The sequence below is a fragment of the Microcebus murinus genome, chromosome 1 (genome assembly GCF_040939455.1).
Source record: "Microcebus murinus isolate Inina chromosome 1, M.murinus_Inina_mat1.0, whole genome shotgun sequence".
In the NCBI taxonomy this organism is placed as follows: Eukaryota; Metazoa; Chordata; class Mammalia; order Primates; family Cheirogaleidae; genus Microcebus; species Microcebus murinus.
The window spans coordinates 2184102-2206565 of NC_134104.1; the positions used below are offsets into that span (position 1 = coordinate 2184102).

At 56.7% G+C, this 22464-nt stretch overlaps 1 protein-coding gene across 2 annotated transcripts; it reads right to left on the reverse strand.

Moving 5' to 3' along the window:
* Nucleotides 1–3050: 3050 nt before the first annotated feature.
* RRP1 (ribosomal RNA processing 1) lies at nt 3051–18908 on the reverse strand. Of its 2 annotated transcripts, none has more exons than XM_012779079.2 (13): nt 18683–18908; nt 17078–17160; nt 16193–16250; nt 13560–13645; nt 11425–11486; nt 8834–8963; nt 8689–8753; nt 8265–8470; nt 7158–7231; nt 6346–6443; nt 6026–6045; nt 4774–4887; nt 3051–3617 (listed from the first exon to the last, which is right to left on the reverse strand). In XM_012779079.2, exons 1-13 carry the CDS (start codon nt 18813–18815, stop codon nt 3424–3426), a joined length of 1323 nt encoding a protein of 440 aa, XP_012634533.2. In that variant the 5' UTR covers nt 18816–18908; the 3' UTR covers nt 3051–3423. The 2 variants fall into 2 exon arrangements, with proteins under 2 accessions (XP_012634533.2, XP_075855642.1); XM_075999527.1 differs by having other exon boundaries at nt 8834–9041.
* Between the last annotated feature and the right edge of the window lie 3556 nt (nt 18909–22464).

Here is a 22464-nt window from a genome sequence, read left to right on the forward strand (position 1 = left end):
GTCGGGTCGTGAGCGGGAAGCTGATTTCTCTAGGCCTTTGCCAGTGGGGCGGCAGCTGCACCCAGGGACGCCAGCCTCAGCAGGACGGGCTTCACGCAGGGCTGATCTCCACAGGCTGCGCTGGGACTCAGTGGCCCTTTGGGGCGCTGGGACACAAGGCTGCCCTCACCCACCACAGTGGCAAGGCGTCTTCCTGGGGCCCCGTGTTCCCAGCAGCTGGAACTGAGAGCTGGGGGGCTCTGGAAGAGGAGGGGGTGGAGCAACTGGCACCGACCCCCAGCATGGACCCTGGAGGGAAGGGTCACAGGTGTCTTCTGGGCCAGGCTGGCTCCTGGGGAAGAAGCATTCCATGTGGGGGGGCAGCACAGGGGCCTCACCTACAGGGCCCCCCCCCAGCAGGAGCCCAGCAGGGGCCACCCCACAGTGGGGGTGGAGTGGGGGGGGGTAAGGGTCAGGGAGACTGAGTCCCACTGCAGAGACTGGGGCCCTGGCCACCGACCACCTGCCTAGTCACAAGGGACAGTGGTGGGAGGGCCAAGGTTGCAGGGGCCACCTGCCGGTTCCCAGGTAAGGGGGCGCCAGCCCCAGGAGGTGCTTGTGGAGGCTCTATGCTCACTCAGGTGAGAACAAAGGAGTGCTCTGCCTGCTGGGTGCCTGGGGGTGGGGGACAGCGTCCCCACCCAAGCCTAGCTGGAGAGACTGGAGCTGCTCCTGGGCCACCCAGGTTGGCAGCACCCATTCCAGGGCCAAGGGCGCCCCTGAGAGGCGGCTGGTGGGACTGCAACTGTGTGGCTCCCAAGGAGGTGAGACAGGGAGGTGACTCAGAAGGTGGGTGGGGGAGGCAGAACCAGAGAGGGCTGAGCCACGCTCCCTGGACCCACAGCTTCACCCCCACCCTGCCCCTTGCCCACGGTAGGGGGCCAGGGCTCCAGGCCAACACGGTCCCCATGGGTGGTACTGTCATGGGGGATGACAGTGAGGGAGGCACCATAGGGGATGGGTTACTTTGCAGATAGACTCACCTCGGTTCTCCAATCAACTGTTCTCTGAGGTCACAGCCCATGGACAGAGGGCAGGTAGGAAGGTGGACAGGTAGGCAGGTAGATGGACACCTTAAAGTGCGTGTGCACACTCGCACACGTGAGGCTGCAGGAGCAGAGTGGTCAGCAGCACAAGCTCAGTGTGGACGCGTCTGCCTCACCAGCTCAAAGCCAAGAAACCCGCTTGAAGGGAAGGCGCCCAGTCCACCCTCAGCCTGAGACTGTGTTTGGGAAAAGTCTCCAAACCCCTAGTCACGGTTGCCTGGGGAGGAGACGCCCCGCCCGCCGAGGCTCCTTCTAGCCGGATCGGTGCGGGAAACACAGCCGCCCAGGGATGGACGGGCCAGGCCCAGCACAAGCTCCAAGCTGCTCACCACTGGCTTTAGGGTTGCCCCTTCTCTTCTCAGTAGAAAATTCCATTTGGAGCTGACGGGGTCTTAGAGACTCCGGACAACCGTGGGGCCTGCTGCCCAGGTCCTACCTGGCTGGCTGGGGGCACACAGATCCCCATGCAGGGCACCCCTGCCAGGCCTCGGCTGGCACACGCACTGCAGTAACCAGAGCTCCTCCACCTGCCCCGCCCTGCAGCACGGGGTTCCGTCAACTGGAACCCAGGCTCAGAGGAGCAAGGCATCCCCAAGTTGTTCCCAACTCTCCACCAACAAACCCACGGCCAGGCACGGGGGCGCCTGCAGGGCCAGGGACGGGAGGCTGAGGTGGGAGGATGGCTGGAGCCCAGCAGGAAGTGCCACGGCCACGCCTGTGGACAGCTACTGCCCCCCATGCTAGGTGACGCAGAGAGACCACGGCTCTAAAAAGTCACAAGCGCAGCAATAGAAGGGAATTCAGTGATTCATGCAGTGAGCACAGCGCAGCCTTCAAGCGATCCCGAAGGCCCGGGAACCGTGCACACGTCAGGGCCTGAAAATGGCAGCTCAGATGCAGCAACAGCAAAGCCCCCCATGAACAAAATGTCAGGAAAGAACAAAAGTCACTGTGGCTTATGGTTTAAGAACTGCAACTAGGCAGAACTAGTTTCTTTTCTTCAAAAGTTTTATAATATGGTTGTTTCCAACTCTGACCAAAAATGCCAACAAAAACCACAAAGCATTATTTATTATACATCTCTCTGCCAAAGTGGCGCCAGTGATTCCCCCCCACCGCTGTGAAGGGCCAGGCAGGCGGGATCACAGCCTGGCTCTCACTACCTACTGTCCGTGATGGACTCACCTTTTTAAGTCCCTGAAGAGAGAACCATAGCGTCTGGGACAGGCGACCTGGCCACAGCCTTTCCTTCTCCGTGACCCCTAACCTGCTCCCAGCCCAGGACTGCCCAGCTAGCGGGACTAAAGGAGGTGCCCCCAAGTGCCACCGCCCTCCCGTGGGCCGCGCTCGTGAGCGGCAGGGCTCCAGAGAGCCGAGTCCCCTTCAGCAGTCGCATGGCGACAGCTGGAGGCCTGGGTCCTCCTCACCCCAAGTCTACTCCAAGCCCAGGCCTCTCGCCCACAGGCCTGAGCCCCGCATGGCCTGGCCGGCCGGGACCCACAGGACTTGAACATGAACTAAACCCACGACACCCTCGTCACCAACTCAGCCATCAGCGTGGCACTGGACGGTGGACGGGGCTCTCCTTGCTGTGCCCGGGGCACCCCGCACACCTCCGTCCCCACAGGGGGACCTGCCCTCCCTCAGGCTCTGGGGGGGTGCAGCCACCTCAGGCCCTCTGGGGCCAGTAGCAGGGCTGGAACGGACCTGTGCCAGCTGGGCCGGGAGGCCTGGGACGTCAGGCATGAGGCGGCCCCCGCTGCAGAGGACGAGGGTCCTGGCCGAGGCACCACAAGCACCAGGGGGCCTCACACAAGGACAGGTCCCCTGCGCAGCCCCAGACACAAGCGCAGAAGCGGGAAGTAGAAGAGCCCGTCCACAGCCCAGGCGACACGCTGGCGGCTCTGTGCAGATTTCTCCCGAGGTGCGTGAACAGATTTCCCCTCGCAGGGGACACGAAACGTGAACAGCGCTCAGGAGCCGGCGTCTCCCACCCAGAAGAGCCTGCAGGACGTGCCTGAAGCATCTCCGGTGAGGACCCGACGCGTTTTATTTAATGGCTGCTGCATGGCGCAGGTGACCAGGCCCTGACACAGGTGCGGTTCAGTCTTCAGAGTTTGCCCTCTCACCCAAAGTCATCGCAGTCGCAGGCAGTGGCTCTCTGGAGAAAGCATTTCCTGGGACACTGGTGCCGAGTGCGGGGTCCACCCTCCCCAGCCCTGGCCGGCACCGTCGCCTTCCCGCAGGGTCAGCTGAGGAGCCGCTGGGGCGAGTCCAGGGGTCGGGCCCGGGTCTCCCCGCCCTCACCCAACGCCGCGCCTGTCCTGGGCCAGCCACGTCACTTCTTGCTCCCCAGGATCCGCTTCTTTTTCTTCTCTGGCTCCTGGACGTCGGCCACCTCTGCTCGGGCACCGGACGGCCGCCGAGGCGTCCTCTTCCTCTTGCCAGCCCCTCCACGGCTGCGGCCCCGGGGCTGGGCACGCTGGACTCCCGAGCTCGGGTCTGCGCTCACGTCCTCCTGGTCACCTTTCCCTGACCAAAGAATAAGACGCCGTGAGCACAGGGGCTCGTTTCACTCACTTCAATCCTGTGACTGCAGACGCCAGCACCAGGGGCACGGGACCACGCAGTCGCGACAGCCTGCAAGGGGGTCCACAGCCAGTGTGGACACCAAGCCCACGGGCCACCTCTGCTGGCTCACGACACCAGGGAAGGCAGACCTAGGAACGGGGCTCAGAAAGACCAGGTGGGGCAGGGTCGGGAGACTGGGAGGAGAGGCACGAAGGCGGAGGGCCGGCCGAGGGTCACCCCTGGCCAGAGGGTCAAGCTAGCAGCGCCAGGGCCGGGAGTTTTTTTTTTTTTTTATTCCTTTATTTTTTTTTTTTTCCATTTTTTTTCAGTTGGCCAATTAACGTTTTTTTTTTTTTTTTTTAGTAGAGACGGGGTCTCGGCTCTTGCTCAGGCTGGTCTTGAACTTCTGAGCTCCAACGATCCACCCGCCTCGGCCTCCCAGAGAGCTAGGATTACAGGCGTGAGCCACAGCGCCCGGCCTAGGGCCGGGAGTTTTAACTCCACTTGCTGCACAATAGGCCGTAAAGATGGTTCTTGGCACAGGCACTCGAGCCAGGCCAGAGGCCACTGCCCAGCTGGGAAATGACCGGCCTCAGTGAGGCAGGTGGCCTGGGCTGGAGTAGGGATAAATCCAGTGGTCCCGGGGCTGGGTGAGCACAGAGGGGGTGACGTGGAGGGCTTCCCAGCTCGGGGCGGGGCTACACCTCCCTCCTCTGCACTGTGCGCACGGCCCTCCCTGCCTCGGGCCCAGGGCAGCCCTAGAGGACACCTGTGCCAACTACACTCAGTGGCCATGGAGGGCTGAGAGGGAAGAAAGCCCTGAAGTCAGGGACAAGATTGGCAGGGCTGGGGTGTGCGGAGGGAGCGGGATTCGGACCGCAGGGCAGGATGGCTGGTAAGAGGCAGCAGCCAGGACAGCGGCCTCCGGCCTGCGGGGCACGTGTGTAGCCCGCAGCAGCTGTGGGCCAGGAAAGGCACCAAGACCGCGTGTCCTGTGGCTGCAACCACGCAGGGCACGTGGACATGGGCACCCAGGACGGGGGACTTGGCACTCCCACCCTGGGGAGACAACAGGTGACGCCAGCACCTTCACGGCTAACGGGCACTTGAGTCCTACCTTTCTTGTGCTGCAACCGCGCTTTGGGCAAACGCTTCTTGTTCTTCTTCTTCCGCCTCCCCTCGAGCAGACTCCTGCAGGCCTTCTCCGGGAGCTCGTCCTCGGGGAAAACGCCTGAGGACCAGGGCAGCGTCAGGGGGCTCGGGGGCTGGATGCTTTTGGTCCGAGCTCACCCCCCCACCCCCAGCAAGCACAACTCTTTCTTGGGCAAGAGGCCCTGTCCTAACGCCCAGGACACACCACGGCTGCACCCAGCCAGCTCAAGACCACTCACACCTGGAAAGCCAACTGCTGGAGCATCTACGACCCAGGTTGAGAGTCCCTTATGCAAACTGCGGGCACCACAAGTGTTTCAGATTTTGGATTTGCCTGATTTTGGAGTATTTGCATTAGACTTACCGGTTCAGCATCCGTAACCTGAAAATCCAAAATAAAACGTGCCGTGGGGAGATACTCCCCGGAGCATCACATCGGCACACACGACAGCGTTGCATTCCAGAGCATCCGGGATTTGGGATTTCAAGCCAGGGATGCTCACCCTGCACACACAGGTCTTTGCCTAAAAGTGCCCACGTCAGGAAGGGGACGAGAGGACTTTCTGGGCACTGGGAACATTCTGCACCTTGACAGAGGTTCAGGTTACACAGCCCACGTGGTGGCCCAAAGCCCCCAGACGGACTCAGCATCACGCACTGGGCTTCGGGCAAGCCGTCCCTAACGCACCCGGACTGTAGTTCAGTGTGTGTGCCGCAGCACTCGGCCATGGGGTCTGAGCAGGGGCAGAGGGCTGGGTCAGCGGGTACTTACATGACAACACAAGGACAGTAAATGCTAATGTCGGAATCGAGGCAGCCACTATAAAATCCTCCCAACTGCCTATGTTTAAAATTTCTCATCATGAAATGCTGGGGGCAATGCTCACCTCTCCAACCATAACCCTCCCAGGTCCTAGGAACTTTCAGACAACCTACGCCAGCGCCACCAGCCACACACTACGCAGACCAGCAGCGCAGCACCGGAGCCCTGGGGCAGCACCCGTCTCCAGTTCTCCAGACTGAGAAGCACTCAGCAAAGCCACAAAGACGAGAGCTGTGGCATCCCTGGCCCTGCCTCCCTCTCGCCCAGAACCGCCACCAGGCCTCTTTGCGAGACCCCGCGCGCTGCGAGGAGACACAGGGAAGCAATCCGCTGCCACGGAGACGAACTCGCAAGGCGTGGGGGAGGCGCTCTCGAAGCCCAGCCCAATCCTCACCTCCTGCCAGGTCCTGCAACCTAAAGAAACAGACGAGACACCGTCACTCGCCACGGCTGTGATTTCTGCACAGAGAGGGAAGCTGCGACCACAGAGGGAGCTTCAGAATCCCAGCAAGGGGCGCCCTGGGGCCGCAGAGGGACCCCAGAGCACACTGCCCTCGCCGAGCCGCCTTCCCGGGGGAGCCCCGCAGAACTCCAGCCTGGCCGAGGCCACTCCAGAGAGGCCACAGCAAGTGAAGGCAGCCGGGGCTAAGGGAGCCGAGGGCGGCCCCAGGGCAGTGGGAAGGGCCCGCCTGCCACCTCCGGAGGGACACTCACTTTCGGATCACCTTGTAGAGACGCTTCCTATTGTGGGAAGGGGTGCTCTGTCGGCTGGCCATTTCGAACAGTCTGTTCGCAAGCGCTCCGTAGTCAAACTGTTGCAGAGAGAAGCCACAGAGACACATCAGTCACCCTCCTTGCGCTCCGAAACTTGGAACTCATCAGACGGAGAAGGCACTCGGTCCCACGTACGGGTCCTCTACTCGGCTCACAAGAACACCCCTCTATGTCGCAGAACATTTCTGCGGCCCACGCCAACTGTCTACGGAACAACAGCAGGTACCACACGTGCTCCAGGGCAGCACTGCCCAAAAGGAGCTGCAGAGACCATGAGCTTGATAAATTTTATCTAACCCAAAAATGTCATTAATTCCACAAATAGTCCTACTTAAAACTTACTAGGACGGTTTACATTTCCAACTTGCCAGGAGTCGCAGACCCCAGTGGCCGAGGTGACTGAGCTGGGACCAAGCAGGCCAACCACTCGCCATAGGCCACCCCATCCAACCCTGCCCCCGATGCGGGTGGCAGGAGATCTCGGGGTGCTGGCCACGTGCCAGGTGAAAGGAGCATGCGAGGCACAGCCAGGCCTGGAAAGCGTGGGTCTGCTGAGCGCCCTGCCCGTCCCCAGTGACCACTCCTCCCACCCGTGTGCAGGGCCCCCGTCCTTCCTGCAATGCTGGCCTCTACGGTACAAAGACCTCCCGTGAAGGCTGCCTTCTAGGTCAACGGCAGCCACCTCTCCTTCCCAGAGTCAGCGGGGAAGGTGGGCAAAGGCCGAGAACGCAGCCACAAGCCCAGGCACCCACCTGGAGGACGGGGCCGTCCCTGTCGTCCTCCCACTGCTCCTGGCCCACGTCAGGCTCAGCTCTGCGGATGGAGCCTAGAAGAAAAGGGACCCGTGAGCTCACAGACCTGCACCTGGCACGTGCAGGGCCCCAACAGACACCTGGGGACCGCAGGCCACTCGACTCTCGGCATGCTGAGCTGGGGCAAAGGCTGGGAGAGCCCCAAGCTCACGGCGGCCTTGTGGGCAGGGGCACATGCTGCCTGGGGCCCGGGAATGCGGGAAGACGTCCTCGGGCCGTGGCGCCTGCCCAGCCCTTAGAGAGCGATGAAAAGGGGCACCTCAGGCAGCACAGACAGTGTCCCTGGTTCCAGAAGAGAGGAAGGGTGGCCGAGTCCAACTCCAAGCTGGGCCCGGATCGAAGACGGTGCAAACAGCACCTTGGTCTGGGCTCTCGTGGCACTGCCTGCCGAGCAGCTCCGGGACAGCAGGCAGCTGGGGGCAGCATGCAGCAAGGGTGACAACTGCCGGGCCCAGGGGTCGGCTCTGGATGACTTGGCCACTGAATGAGCAGGACAAGGACAAGGCAGAGGCTCACAGGACGGCGGATCGAGTGCCAGGGTGGGGGCATCTTCTAACAAAGCCACAGGGTGCACAACAGCGGCACCAAGAGTCAGAGGGGCGTCCTGAGAATGTCGTCACACAGCCTTTACGGCAAAGGACACGACACTCAGTGCCCAGACTGCCCAGCAGTCGGACAATGACCCCAGCGTCCTGACCGGAAACAGGCCAGGCTGGACACCGCGAGCTGGAGCACCACCGCCCAGGCCACAAGGCCCTTCGGTGGGAAGTTCCCAAGCTCGAGTTCCCACCATGCATCCGCCCTGCAGCGACCAGGTGCCACTCTCGTGCGGGACCCAGACGCGATCCAGACAGAAAGAGTGCCCTGTCCTCTGTGGGGGGGGAGGCCAGGAAGAGGGGGGCAGACTGTGGGGCTGAGGGCGTAAACAAGGGGACCAGCTAGGAGGTGGCCGCACTGCTCCAGCAAGTGACCACAGGGGCCCTGCCCAGGACAGGCACCATGAAGGCGGCTCGACACCCTTGGACCCAGACGTTGTGCGATCCCCACCTGCAGGCAGCTTCTCAGACCTCTTCTGGGACGGCAGGTCTCGTGTGTCCTCACTGCCCTCCGAGGACTCGTCACCATCCGATGCCCCCTCCTCTTCCTCCTCACTCTGTGCGTCCAGTTCCCTCATCAGGTCCTCGATGGCAAAGGGGGCCTGCTCCACGATGGTCTCGAAGACGCCCCGAGTGATGCTATGCAGAACCAGGGAGCTGGGGCGGAGCGGGCGCATTAGGCCGGTTCTCAGACAGCAGCACCGAGCCTTCCTGCCACTCACCCCACCGCTCGGCCACCAGCCTCTCCTGCCCCCGGAAACGGCTGATGCAGCCTGCCACTCTTCCCTAGAAGCAGCAGCACCCCCCAAAGGCAGTGGGCACCCCGAGAACTCAGAGGAAAAGAGTCAGGCCTGCCCAGGCCGCCTGCCACTCACTCCTTGGTGCGGGCGGCGACTCTGCAGAAGGGGTCGACGAACTTGAGGTTCTGCTCTGCGGTGAGCTGCGGGGAAGCAAACGGGCTCAGCTCCTCGCCCACAATTGCCCGCGAGGAGCTCAGCCGCCCGCCGGGCCCAGCCTCACCTCCTCGGCGCCCACTTTGGTCAGCTCCTCCAGAAAGATCTCGATGAAGTGGCTCTTCACCCCGTGGGGGGCCTGGCTGCTGGGGTGCAGGATCTCGGTCGTCAGCAGCTCCAGCAGCTGCTCGATCTGTCTGAGGAAAGGAAGGCTCGTCCCGCGGGCAGCCACGACAGGTCTGCACTCTCGCCCCTCCCGCCCCCAGTCACAAGCTCTGCCGGGAACGCAAGCACAGACAGACACCACCGTCCACAAACATGCCGACTCCCACATCCCCACAGGTGAAGAGCGTCGGACAGGCCTGTGTCCATTCTGGCACAAAGCCGGCCTGCAATTACATTTCTGTGACCAGCACTAGAACACTCGCGTGAGTTTGGATCTCAGCTACAAAATGCAACACCTGCACTCATTCCAACAGGCCTTCCTCTGTCCTCCAGGCTTCCTTTGTCCCTCCAGGGGGACAAAGTCCTGGCCAAGGCAGGAGACTACCACCACCTTGCCTGGCTTTCCTCTCCACTGTCCCCACTGGGTCCCGCTTGGGAAGACACACCAGGACGGAGCACAGGCAAAAAGGAAGACAGAGGCCCAGGCAGGGGCTGAGGACTGCACGCCACTCGCTGGCTGCCCAGGCCCTGCTCCATCGAGCACTCCACCCACAGCGTGTGCCAGGGCTCTTCCTGCCATGTGGGTCTGATGGCCTAACAGGCCCTGGATCCTAAGACTGGAGAGCCCCAAAGACCACTCTAACAGTCTAGATGCATCCGAAACGCCTGGAGTGCTTGGTAATGCAGACCCTGCACCCTGACTCACACAATGTGTATCCTCCAAGAAGCTCCCTGGGGCATGGGCAATATACATAACCTTAACATTTGTACCCCTATGATATGCTGAAATTTGAAAAAAAGGAAAAAAAATTAAAAACTTAAAATAAATAAATAAATAAAGAAGCTCCCTGGACGATCTGGATGCACAGCGGGGTTGGGAACCCCCAGTTATAGAAAGGAAAGCGATAGCCTCTACAAGGCTCAGGAAAAAGGACAGAGGCAAGATCAGGTGCAAATCAGGAGGAAGACACCCAGAGGCAGGAAACCCACTCCTCAGGCTAGTCATGAACCACCCAGCACTAAAAAAACAAAAAGCTATGTTTGCAGGAGAGCTGAGAGAGGCTAGAAGAGTAGGTCAAACTCTCCGCACTGAATGTTCCAGGCCAAAGGGAGAAGTTAACCAGTCTGTTCCCAAGGATCTCTGCATGGAATTACTAGTTACAGTGAAGATGAAATTACTTTTATAATAAGCCAAAAAAGTTAACTAAAATAAAATCGTCCCTTTAACATTTAATTCAGATTAAGTCACTAGATCCCAGTGGGGTAACCCACAACACTAAGTCCTAAGATGAGCAGGAGTCCTGGCCGCCAAGTCCTCCCTCCCAGGCAACTCAAGGACGGAAGCCACGGCACACCAGAGCACGGCTGCCCTAGGTGTACGACTCTCTCAGCAATTCAAATCTAGGGAAGTTCAGGCAACTACAGCGAACTCCTGCTGACGCTTCTTCACAAGGGAAGGAGAAAAGCGGGCTGGAGCAAGAATCTGCTGGTTTTGTAATCCCGAAGGTAAGAAAGCCCTACGCTAACGTGGGCTGCGAGCCGTAGGCTGGTCTGACAGCTACTCTGACACCTGGGTACTAGTTTTCATCCTCATATACTCAAGATCAACTCCTTTTAACATACACTTTTAAATTACAAATCAATTCCAAATGTATTTTTTTCTAAGCTCCTCTCCCCCTTAAAAAAAAAAAAAAGACCACACAGCAGCAGAATCTGACAGGGGATGTTTCTGATACGTCTTCAGTGAAACAGAAGAGCAGCCCGCGAGTGTGTTCTCTATGCCACTTGCGTGAACACCCACCAAACGACGGCTGCAGCACCCGTCACATGTAACAACTATCTCTTTATACGGAGTATGCATCACTCATAATTAGAACAAAACTACGAAACAATTTTAAAATCTTTAATTAATTTTAGGAACTTTAAAACGTTAAACACTCAAAAACCCCGTTGTGTTGTGGAACTCAGACTGCCACCTGAAGGTGGAACCTGCCACCCTAACTCGGATGAAGAGCTTCAGGTGACCCAGGCCCCGGGGGCTCCAGGAGGAGCTGGGACCAGGCAGAGTGCGGAACAGGGCTCGGTGCCTCGGGAGCCCGAGGTCACACAGAACACAGCAGCAGGCAGCTGGGGCACACAGACCGCCCGCCCCACGCACTGCTGTGGAGAGCGAGAAGGCTGGACGGGTTAGTATTTTTAGACCTGGGGGCAACTACCACTGAGAACCGGGCTGGACGTTGTCACAAAGGCCCCTCAGCTGCACGTCAGAGGCCTCGGCTCTGCCGCCTGTTAAGATCGTACCATTGAGAAACAAATGGAGTCATGTCCACCAACACACCAACAAATTTGATTTTGGAAAATGCCTTCACTTTAAGCACCGTTTGACGGAAAGGCTATGTCTCTTTCTGACAATGAGAACATGGGACCCCAATGCCCCTGAACACGGCCTGCCCTCAGGGCTCACCCATGGGGAGCAGGTGTCCGCATACCAACCTGTCCTCCCATCCTCGCACTTTCACCGTCTTGAAGGACTCGTTCAGGACCATCCGCATGAGCTTTGGCACAAAAGGAGACACGCGTTAGTGGGAGCACAGCCCGAGGACCTCACCACACGTGCCACCCCACCCCCTACCAGTGTTCTAAGAGCCGCTTGCGGACAGGGCTGTGACCATGGTCACTCACCTCTGCCTGCCCCAGAGCACACAGCAGGCCCTCGAGAGCCAGTGACAGGGTCAATGCCCATGGGCACGATACCAAGCCCCAGGACCCTGGGAATGCACCAACCACCTGGGAGAGACACCCCAACTTTCCGAGAGCAGCAGGAAGTCAGGCTCAGTGGAGAAGTCTGGCTAGCAAGTCCAGTCCATGAACTGGAGCCGTTCCAGAAGTGAGAACAGGGAAGGCAGTACAGCTCCTCCCACAGGAGGCAGAGCCCTCCGCAAAACCGGGTCTGAACATGACGTGTCTTCTGCAAGCTCCCAGGGACTTCTCTCCCGGTGGGCACAGAACCCAGCCTGCTGCTCTGCTCTGTGACTCAGTGAAGGCCCTCCCGCTAAGCCTCATAACAGAAGTAAAGCTCCGACATCTGCCACCAGCCCCCCAGCCCTCTCAGATGGTCCAATGCCTTTTCTGTGGGCCTAGCGTGGTAGTGGCTGTAATCCCAGCACTCTGGGAGGCCAAGGCAGGAGGATCACTGGAGCTCAGGAGTTCAAGACCAGTCTGAGCAAGCGCAAGACCCCGTCTCTACTAAAAATAGAAAGAAATTATCAGGGCAACTAAAAATAGAAAAAAAAAATTAGCTGGACATGGTAGCGCATGCCTGTAGTCCTAGCAACTCGGGAGGCTGAGGGAGGAGGATTGCTTTGAGCCCAGGAGTCTGAGGTTGCAGTGAGCTAGCCTCACACCACAGCACTCTAGCCTGAGCAACAGAGCAAGACTCTGTCTCAAAAAAAGCCTTTCCTGTGGTTTTCCATGAGTACTAACACGCCGTGCCCGCAGAGGGCTCCAGTCACAGTAAAAAGCAAACACATAGACCCCCAAGAACCACTACCACAGAGCGCACCCTGGCAGCCGAGACGCCGTGTTAGGGACACGGGAGGCCTGTCTCTCGTTACTCCCTGCAGAGTCTCGAGCTGCTAGCCCTTGTGCAAGGCTGTTCGGCTGGACTTGATCACACAAGGGGGAACATGGGAAATGGCCTTGAAAAGTGACAGAATCCGTCATATAAAAGGGCCCAGCGATTGTGTCTCAGCAGAATAGTGAGGTGACGTGACGAAAGAGCTCCTGTGACTCACAATCTGCACTTGGCACCAGTGCAACATGGCCCGTCCAGCCCCAAGTCTGCCATGCTGTCCTCGCCAGGTGGGCCTTTTGGGATCCCTCACACACACTATGCACATAATCCTGGGCTGACCCTGAGCCTGAGTGGCAGACCAGGACCTGTCCTCAGGGAGGCCCAGACACTGCCCCATTTGGTGTCCTCATGAGTCACCAGCTCCTGGACAGTGACAACATCCCTTTATCTTGGGATTACCAGCACCTGGTAACAAGACTCAAAGTTCAAAAGGAAGGACACTGGGGAAGGAGGCCGGAGCAGCAAGACACTGTCAGACCCAGTTCTCCCCTTTATTCCTCAGGGCGAGTAAGAAAGCAACATAAAAAGGAGAAAGAAAAAGGAAGTTCTACACTATGACATAATCGCCATCCCCGCCTAGAAGAAAAGTCTTCGCCGGCTCAGCACTCCACAGCAGACCCAGCCCGGCCTCGCCGCCTCTGCCGTGCCCGAGGGCTGCTGCCTCTTAGCAAGGTGGCAACTGTAAGCCCCTCTGAACCGCAAACTGCGTAGGTGTTTTAAAGAATCAAAGTCTTTGCCCACTTGCTCGCTCTCAGAGGCCGAGACAAAGGCTGCGGAATCTGAGGCATGTCCAGTGGGCAGAGCTGCGGTTCCACCTCTAAGCCCACGGGACATACAGGGTCACACCACCTCAGGCTCGCCTCTCTGCACAAAGCACGGGGACAGACAGAGCTGAGGCCAGACGCTGCCATATGGGCCCACGGCCTGTTTCTGCCCCGCTGGGTACTGAGACCTGCACTTGCCCCGAGTCCGAGTGAACCCGAGGCTGTCTTACCATGTAGAACTTGTCCAGGCGCAGCCTGTCTATGCCCGTCCACTCTCGATTCATGGTTTGCCAGAACGTCTGGAGGAACAGGTGCTCTGGGGAGGGAAGGGCCCGACATTAAAGCCAGAAGAGAAGCACCAAGGAATGCAGAGGCCACCGTGGGAGGGGAGGTGGGAACATAAAGGGACCTGTTCAGGAAGTCACTTACACGCAACCCCTGGGATGTCTCAGCCCCAGGGTTTGCTGAGCTGAGAAGCAGTGCTATGTATTCGTCTTAAAAAACAGGGGTAAGCCGAGCAGGGTGGCTCACACCTATAATCCTAGCACTCTGGGAGGCTGAGGCGGGAGGATAGCTTGAGCTCAGGAGTTCGAGACCAGCCTGAGCAAGAACAAGACCCTGTCTCTACTATAAATAGAAATTAGCCAAACAACTAAAAATAGAAAAAATTAGCTGAGCATAGTGGCGCGTGCCTGTAGTCCCAGCTACTCGGGAGGTTGAAGCAGGAGGATCACTTGAGCCCAGGAGTTGGAGGTTGCTGTGAGCTAGGCTGATGCCACGGCACTCTAGCCCGGGCAACAGAGTGAGAGTCTGTCTCAAAAAATAAATAAATAAAAATAAAATAAAATAGAAAATCAAAAACGGCTATTATGCACTTCAGAAAGCAAAGCAAAGCACAGAACTACAGCCACATTCTGCAAAACGGAAACAAAGAGGGAGCGAAGCCGCCAGAGAAGCGGCTGCTCAGGCGTTTTCCTCCCAGCCACCTCTGCCCTGTCCTGGGCTGAGACCACCTGACACCCACGTCTGACCTCTCTGTGGCAGCCTAACTGCACGCGCACACCGGCCACACTAGACCCACTAACCTAACCAGACAATAACCCTGCAGATGTCTGGTGCTGTGAGCTGAATTGTGTCCCTCAAAACTCGAATGTTGAAATCCTAACTCCTAGTTCCTCATAATGTGACTGTGATTTGGAGACTGGGCCTTTACAGAGGTAATTCAGGTGAAATGAGGTCATTAGCGTGGGCCCTAATCCAATCTGACTGGTGTCTCCTTGTAACAGGAGGAGACTAGGCCAGGGGCAGTGGCTCATGCCCGTAATCCTAGCAGGTTGGGAGGCTCAGGGGAGGTGGGAGGATCATCTGAGGCCAGGAGTCAGAGACCACCCTGGGCAACACAGCCAGTTGGGCAAGTTGGGCGTGGTGGTGTGAGCCTGTAGTCCCAACTACTTGGGAGGCTGAGGCAGGAGGATCCCTTGGTCCCAGGAGTTCAGGCTGCAGTGAGCTAGGATAGGGCCACTGCACTCCAGCCAGGTGAGAGAGTTAAGACAATGTCTCAAAAAAAGAAAAAAGAGGAAGAGACTAGGACACAGGCGCCCACGTGCACAGAAAGAAGACCACGTGGAAGACAGATATATACAAGCCAAGGAGAGCAGCCAACACCGCCAGCACCCTGATCCTGGGACACAGAGGGCGGCTCACATCTCAAATCAGTTTCTGCAGCAGCACACGTTGGCTACATGGCTCAATAACAGCAGGCCTGTGCTCGCTAAATCATACAAGTGTTATGTATGAGTGAACCTTTGATTTACACTTGGCATTGTACTGAGCAAACTATTCTACAAGTTCTTTTGTCTTTTTGGTTTTTTTTGAGACAGAGTCTCACTTTGTTGCCCAGGCTAGAGTGAGTGCCGTGGCATCAGCCTACTTCACGGCAACCTCAAACTCCTGGGCTCAAGCAATCCTCCTGCCTCAGCCTCCCAAGTAGCTGGGACTACAGGCATGCGCCACCATGCCTGGCTAATGTTTTTTCTATATATATAGTTAGCCAATTAATTTCTTTCCATTTATAATAGAGACAGGATCTCGTTCTTGCTCAGGCTGGTTTTGAACTCCTGACTTTGAGCAATCCGCCCGCCTCAGCCTCCCAGAGTGCTAGGTTTATAGCCATGAGCCACCTCGCCCACCCTATTCTGCAAGTTCTTAGAAAGTAATTATGGAGGACAGATCTACTCAAATGCAATTAAAGAGATTCTCCCGATTTGAGAAACTAGTCACCGTAACTGACTGTGCACTGCCCGGGCGCTGACTGCTCTGCCACCTCAGCACAGCCGCAGCGAAGCCACCGAGAAAGCCAGCAGCAAGGTCCTGGCGGCTTCCCTGTACCAGCCGCCCACAAGGGGAATCTAGAATGCTGATGTCCAGGCCCCTCCCCCAGAGCTCGGTTCAGCCAGACGGGGTCTGGACATCTCACCGGCAGGTGGGGCGGGAACCACTCACGATGGTCAGGATACAAAACAGAAGAGTCCGGAAAAGTAACGGCAGGAACTTCACAACTGTCAATTGGCATTCAGTCAAATACCTTGGTAGTATCATATCAGATTTTCATTTTTATTTAAAAATGTAAAATATTAGTCCTTTAGACTCTTGAACTGAGTCTATTTTGGGTGAGTTAATACATGCTGAACACTCACGGCAGTGTTTCAGACATGATAAGCCCCAGGACACACTGGTTGGCTCTCTCTCTTGCTTAGGTATTACCTGCTCTAGACTTCAGAACATAAACCTCCTCTGTCTGGCGGCTCTGACGCTCAGATGCCGACGTGTACAAATGGGCATAACCATGGCAGAGTATACTCACGTGCCTCTGTGGTCTGAAATGCATGCACGAGCTGAGAAATAGTTCTTCCTAGTTCTTCCTGTGCAGGGACCAATAAAAATGCACTCAGTGTCTGGAGCACTGAAATCGTACAATGACAAGACAAACACACTGAACTGTCTTGTCCACTCGACCAGCTCCAGCCGGTCTCGGCCTGGTGGACTGGAGGTTTGCACGTTGGACCCCTGCTGTGAAAGGCTTGGCCAGTGGGGGCCACAAACACAGTCCCTGCCTCGTGACTAAGGCTGTGCCCTGGACAATGAGGCCAACGTCTGGGGGAGAGGACAGCAGAAGGGAGCCTCTTACTAGCAGAAGGGGCCGACCGGATCCCCATAAACCACCCAATGCCTGCCTGTATCACTGTACCAAGCAAGCATCACCCAGAGCACTTGCTAAGACAAAAGATTCCAGAGCCTCCCCTTGAGAGATGGTAGGTTAGTAAACATGGAATATGGTCCAGGAATCCACACTTAAGTAAGTACCCTCACCACCCAGGGGATTTTGAAGGAAAGAAAATAATCCACACTTTGAGAAACACTGTTCTCAAAAGGCTGGCAGGAGAAATCCTTGCTCAGAGGACTCTGTCCCTTGGTTTCCATTATTTTCTTGTTGGTGACTTGGGACAAACACAGAACCACCCAGTTTTCACCCAAGCCATTACCTGCACTGCCTACCACCACCGTGGCTATGGTGCCACAACTCAGTAAACCACCCCCACGTCCTCAGCAAGGCCTCTAACCAAAGGCCTGGGCACCACTGAGGCTACAAAACTCTGCCAGGTCTCTGGCTGTATTCAAATGGAGTCAACCGCATGCCCACCTGTCCTCCCACCGCAGCTCCTTCCACTCACCCCACCCGTCCACTCACCTGCAGGAGCGGCTTGTCCTGCATCCACATGCAATAGAAGAGCCCTTTCCACACCTTCAGCAACTCATCATGACTGAAACCACCTGCATCGAAACAGCAACATTCAGACTAAGTGAACTCAACCTCTGAGTGCCAAGAAGGAAGCAAGAGAAACATAACCGCCTAAATTAGACCTATGCCCTACTTTACATTAAAGGCAAGCGGGGAGCTGAGTCCAGCCCCCGCCTTCAAACAACCCTATAACGCAGAACCTGCTGCCCCTGCGGTAACTGCCACTGCATTCATCAATAAAACTCATGGAGAATCTACCAGGTATCAGGCATGCTACTCCTGGTTGGAGATTCAAAATTGAGAACCTCAACCACTTCCTGAGCTGAATGGTGGCCACACAGGTTAATTTGTTGTTGATAATTCATCCTGCATTAACAGAGGGTTTGTGCACTTTTCTGTGCTATACCTCGAATATTAAAAGAAAAAAATCAACTTAGTCGTTTAGGCTAGCAATGGAGACAGAGACAGAAAATCACTCGGTTGACAAATATTCACGGAGGTCCTTGTGTCTGGCACCCTGTTCCTGGAGCAGTGGTTCTCAGTGTGTCAGAATCACCTGGAGGCTGCCAGAAACACAGATGGCTGGTCCTGATTTGGCTCAGCTGGGATGGGACTCTAGAATATGCATTTCTGACTGGGCATGGTGGCTCACGCCTGTAATCCTAGTACTCTGGGAAGCCAATGGGTGAGGATCGCTTGAGGTCAGGAGTTCAAGAACAGCATCAGCAAGAGTGAGACACCCTCTCTACTAAAAATATAAAGAAATTAGCTGGGTAACTAAAAATAGAAACAATTAGCCAGGTGTAGTGGCATGTGCCAGTAGTCCCAGCTACTCAGGAAGCTGAGGCAGGAGGATCACTTGAACCTAGGAGTTTGAGGTTGCTGTGAGCTAGGCTGACGCTTGGCAATCTAGCCCGGGCAACAAAGCAAGACTCTTGTCAAACAAATCAATCAATAAGTGAGCAAGTAAATAAATAAATACTTAAAAATAGACAAAAAATAGAGTGTGCATTTCTGTTTTTAGAGATGGGGTCTGGCTCTGTCCCCCAGGCTGGCGTGCACTGGGGCAACCAGTTCACTGCAGCCTCTTGGGCTCAGGCAGTCTTCCCACCCCAGCCTGCCCAAGTGCTGAGATGTGGGCGTGACAAACTGCCCAGGTGACACTCAGCTGCCAAAGGTGGCGCGGAGGGACACTTCGAGAACCACTGATACAAGGAAGAGTTAAGCACATTCCCGGCCTCGAGTGGAACTCAGAAAACGATCCAACAATCACAGAAAAAGAAAACTGCCCGCGGCGGTCAATGCTGCCTGAGGGAAAAACACGGGGTGCCCGACAGCAGGGAGGCAGGGGTGTAAGGCCCACTGCAGGGACCCGCGAGAGGAGTGGGCGCCGGGAGGTCCGACCAGAGGGGACACACGCCAGCGCACCACGCGGGGGAGCGCCGCGCGGGGAAAGGCCCGCGGGCCCTTGTGCCCTCCCGGCCACGTGCAGGCCCGTGCGGCCCCGAGGCCCGGCCGCCCCGCGCCCCGCACCCCCGGCCCGCACCCGCCAACCTGCGGCGTGCTGAGTCCGGGCCACGATGTACTTCCGGAGCTTCCTCACCGCCCGGTCCCGGGTCACCTGCTCGTTCCCCGCCAGGCGCTGCGCCAGCTGGATCTCCGGGGGGAGCTGCACGCGCGAAACCATGACGACGGCGGCCGCAACCCCAAGACCCAGAGACACCAACTCCAGCGACTCTCACGCGTGCCCGCTTCCGCCGCTCGCCGGCGCGCGGACCGACGTCACACGCCCGCGACGCCGCACGACACCGCCGCGCAGTGGCCGGGCGGCGCAACTGCAGCGGAGGGCTGCGGCCTGGGCTGGAGGCGGGAGCGCGCGGCCGGCGCCGCTGTGGGGGCGCGTGCCCGGGGGCGCGCACTCGCAGGCGCCGCTCAAGGGCACGCGCATCTGGGAGTCAGGAGTGCGTCACCCGCCTGGGTGGGAACAGAAGCCATAGAAGCCGATTTGGGGGCAGTTGGGGAGACGTGCGCGCGGGCTAGGCGTTACCGCACAGAGAGAGCGTTTATTCGGTGCGGGCGCGGCGTCCGTGCAGCCCGGGCCCTGCAAACCTTTCCTCGGAAGGGCCTGTTCCCGCAGGGACCACCTAGGACTGGGGTTTCCCGGGAGGACTCGCCCGCAGGCCTGGGCGCGCGGTTGCGTCGCTGCCGCAGTTTGTTACGCAGAAAAGACTGAGCAAACTCTGCACGGGGAAAGACGCGCGGGGCGGAGCGGGGCCCAGGCACAAGCTCCCCCGAGGTCTTTCCTGGGGAGTCGCACGGGACACGCCCAAGCCCCGCAGCAGCCAGCTGCGAGCACGCGTGTGGAATACTGCCAGCCTGGGAAGCCGGTTACAGACTCAGTGCCCAGGGGCTTTGCTGGTGACCCCCAGGGCACCTCTGCCTGGCATGGACCGAGATGGACTCCCAGAAGGAAAGCAGGTGTTCAGCATAGGCCGTACTTGTTGTGCAAAGAGTTTAGGTCGCCACATTCCTCTTATCAGGGAATGGTGGGAACAGCCACCCCCCACCCCCCAACCCAAGTTGCCAGGGCAGTGCCAGGCTTGAAAGCAGGCCTTTCAGAGGACAGGAGTCAGGCCTGCTATGTCAGCTCTTTCCTGCACAGGGCAGACAGGAAATGCTTTCAGCTCTGTAAGCCAAGCAACTCGGCCATGGTCGTGCAAAAGTGGCTATGGACGGTACATAAATGAATGGGCATGGCAGTGTTACAATAAAACTTAAAAAAAAAAAAAAATCTGTAGAGATGGGGGTCTTGCTATGTTGCCCAGGCAGGTGTGGAACTCCTGGCCTCTCAAAGCGCTGGGATTGCAGGCATGAGCCACTGCACCCAGCCTTGCAAAACTTTATTTTTAAAAACAGGTGGTGGCCAGATTTGGCCTAGGACCACAGTTTGCCAACCCTTGACATAGAAGAATGTCCTTTATTTTTAGTGACAGAATTAGTGAAAGACCATACTGACCTACTTGGTAAGGGCAAAGTGTCATGATGTCTGGAGGTTAACTCTGCAAAAAAAAAATAAATAATAATAATAATTATACACACATATGGACACATAACGTGGAGATAAGGAAATATGGCAAAAGGTTAACAAGCGTGGGACCTAGTGGTGGGACTGCACGTGCTCATTGCCCTATTGTTCCAGCTTTTTCTATGTTTGAAAATGTTTTCTTTTTTTTTTTTTTTTTTTTTTGAGACAGAGTCTCACTCTGTTACCCTGGCTAGAGTGCTGTGTCGTCAGCCTAGCTCACAGCAACCTCAAACTCTTGGGCTCAAGCAATCCTCCTGCCTCAGCCTCCCAAGTAGCTGGGACTACAGGCACGTGCCACCATGCCCGGCTAATTTTTTAGTTGTCCAGCTAATTTCTTTCTATTTTTAGTAGATAAGGGGTGGGGGGGGGTCTCACTCTTGCTCAGGCTGGTCTCGAACTCCTGATCTGGAGGGATCCTCCCACCTGAGCCTCCCAGAGTGCTAGGATTACAGGTGTGAGCCACCTCGCCCGGCCGAGACTTATTTATGTTAATTAGTAAATGCAAAATTATCCCTCTTTTAGGAAATTTAAAAAATCTATTTTTAGAACCATCTATGGATACTATAGTAGGCGAAAAGCATGGTAAGAGATATGGTGTTTGCAAAGTCTCAAAGGTACTTATTCATTGCAGAGGGGACAAGGTACCTTCACAAAGGAGAAGTCTGGCAGACAGCCTTTCACTCAGTGCTTGAGGTCAGCGTGAGCAGTGATAAGACACACCAACACCGCGGGCCTCACCATCACGCATGGAGGGCGTGCATCGCCATTCCTGAGCCCAAACTGACAAACATCCCTCAAAATGATTAACTGATACTGGTTAAAAATGTCAAAGGCACGAAAAAGCAAGAAAGACAAAGGAACTGTTTTATTTATTTATTTATTTTTGAGACAGAGTCTCACTCTGTTGCCCGGGCTAGAGTGCCGTGGCATCAGCCTAGGTCACAGCAACCTCCAACACCTGGGCTCAAGCGATCCTCCTGCCTCAGCCTCCCGAGTAGCTGGGACTACAGGTGTGCACCACTATGCCTGGCTAATTATATATATATATATATATATATATATATATATATATATATATTAGTTGGCCAATTTATTTCTATTTTTAGTAGAGATGGGGTCTTGCTCTTGCTCAGGCTGGTCTCGAACTCCTGACCTTGAGCGATCCTCCCACCTCGGCCTCCCGGAGTGCTGGGATTACAGGCGTGAGCCACCGCGCCAGGCCTAAATGAACTGTTTTAGACTGGAGTTGACGAAGGCCTCTCCAGAAGAGATTCGACGTAGCTGGAACAGCAAAAAGTGGCCGGGCTCAGTGGATCACGCCTGTAATCCTAGCACTCTGGGAGGCCGAGGCGGGCGGATCGCTCAAGGTCAGGAGTTCGGGACCAGCCTGAGCAAGAGACCCTGTCTCTACTAAAAATAGAAAGAAATTAATTGACCAACTAAAAATATATAGAAAAAATCAGCCGGGCATGATGGCGCATGCCTGTAGTCCCAGCTACTCGGGAGGCTGAGGCAGGAGGATCACTTGAGCCCAGGAGTTTGAGGTTGGTGTGAGCTAGGCTGACGCCACAGCACTCACTCTAGCCCGGGCAACAGAGCAACACTGTCTCAAAAAAAAAAAGAAAGAAAGAAAAAGAAAAATTGAAAAAGTAAAAGAAAGTCTGATGAGAATTTAGGGAAGAAGAATACATCTCCCAATGTTACTCACATACACACTACCCACTATGCCATCAGGTCCTGACAGCAGGGGTTTTTGCCGGGGGTTTGAGGCAGCGCCGGAGGGCGAGGGTGTGTAGAAGGAGCTGGGAGCGGCTCACTATGCCCCTTTAGCAACAGGAGGGTGCACAGTTATTCCACAGATAACGAAGACCCACATCTCTCATCTCCCCACGTCACGTCGCCCCACTTCCTGCCTGGAGGTTGCCCTGTCTGTGTTTCGTGTTCCAGGATGTGGAAGACTCCGTGTGCGTGAGTCCTGTGCGTTTTCCTAAGCCTTGGCCGACTCTCGGCTCAACTTGAAATTAAATAGGGCCAAGCAGATGTGTACGATGTCTTTAGGGCCAAGTTTTGCCTCCATGCTAGAGAGCACACACCGTGTGGTGCCCGGGCACCTGGTGTCCATTTCCTAGGTCCGCTCTAACCAAGAGCTACCAACTGAGGGGCTTACAACCACACAAGTTTATTCTCTCGCAGCTCTGGAGGCCGGAAGTCCGAGATCAAGGTGTTGGCGGCACTGCCTCCTCTGTGGGCT

Coding starts and splice junctions, on each gene's coding strand:
- RRP1 (XM_075999527.1), bottom strand. CDS start 18,815: ATGGTTTCGCGCGTGCAGCTCCCCCCGGAGATCCAGCTGGCGCAGCGC. Junction 17,161..18,682: donor CCGGACTCAGCACGCCGCAG/GTTGGCGGGTGC, acceptor GTTTCGATGCAG/GTGGTTTCAGTCATGATGAG. Junction 9,042..11,424: donor GTGCGAGGATGGGAGGACAG/GTTGGTATGCGG, acceptor CGTTCCCGGCAG/AGCTTGTGACTGGGGGCGGG.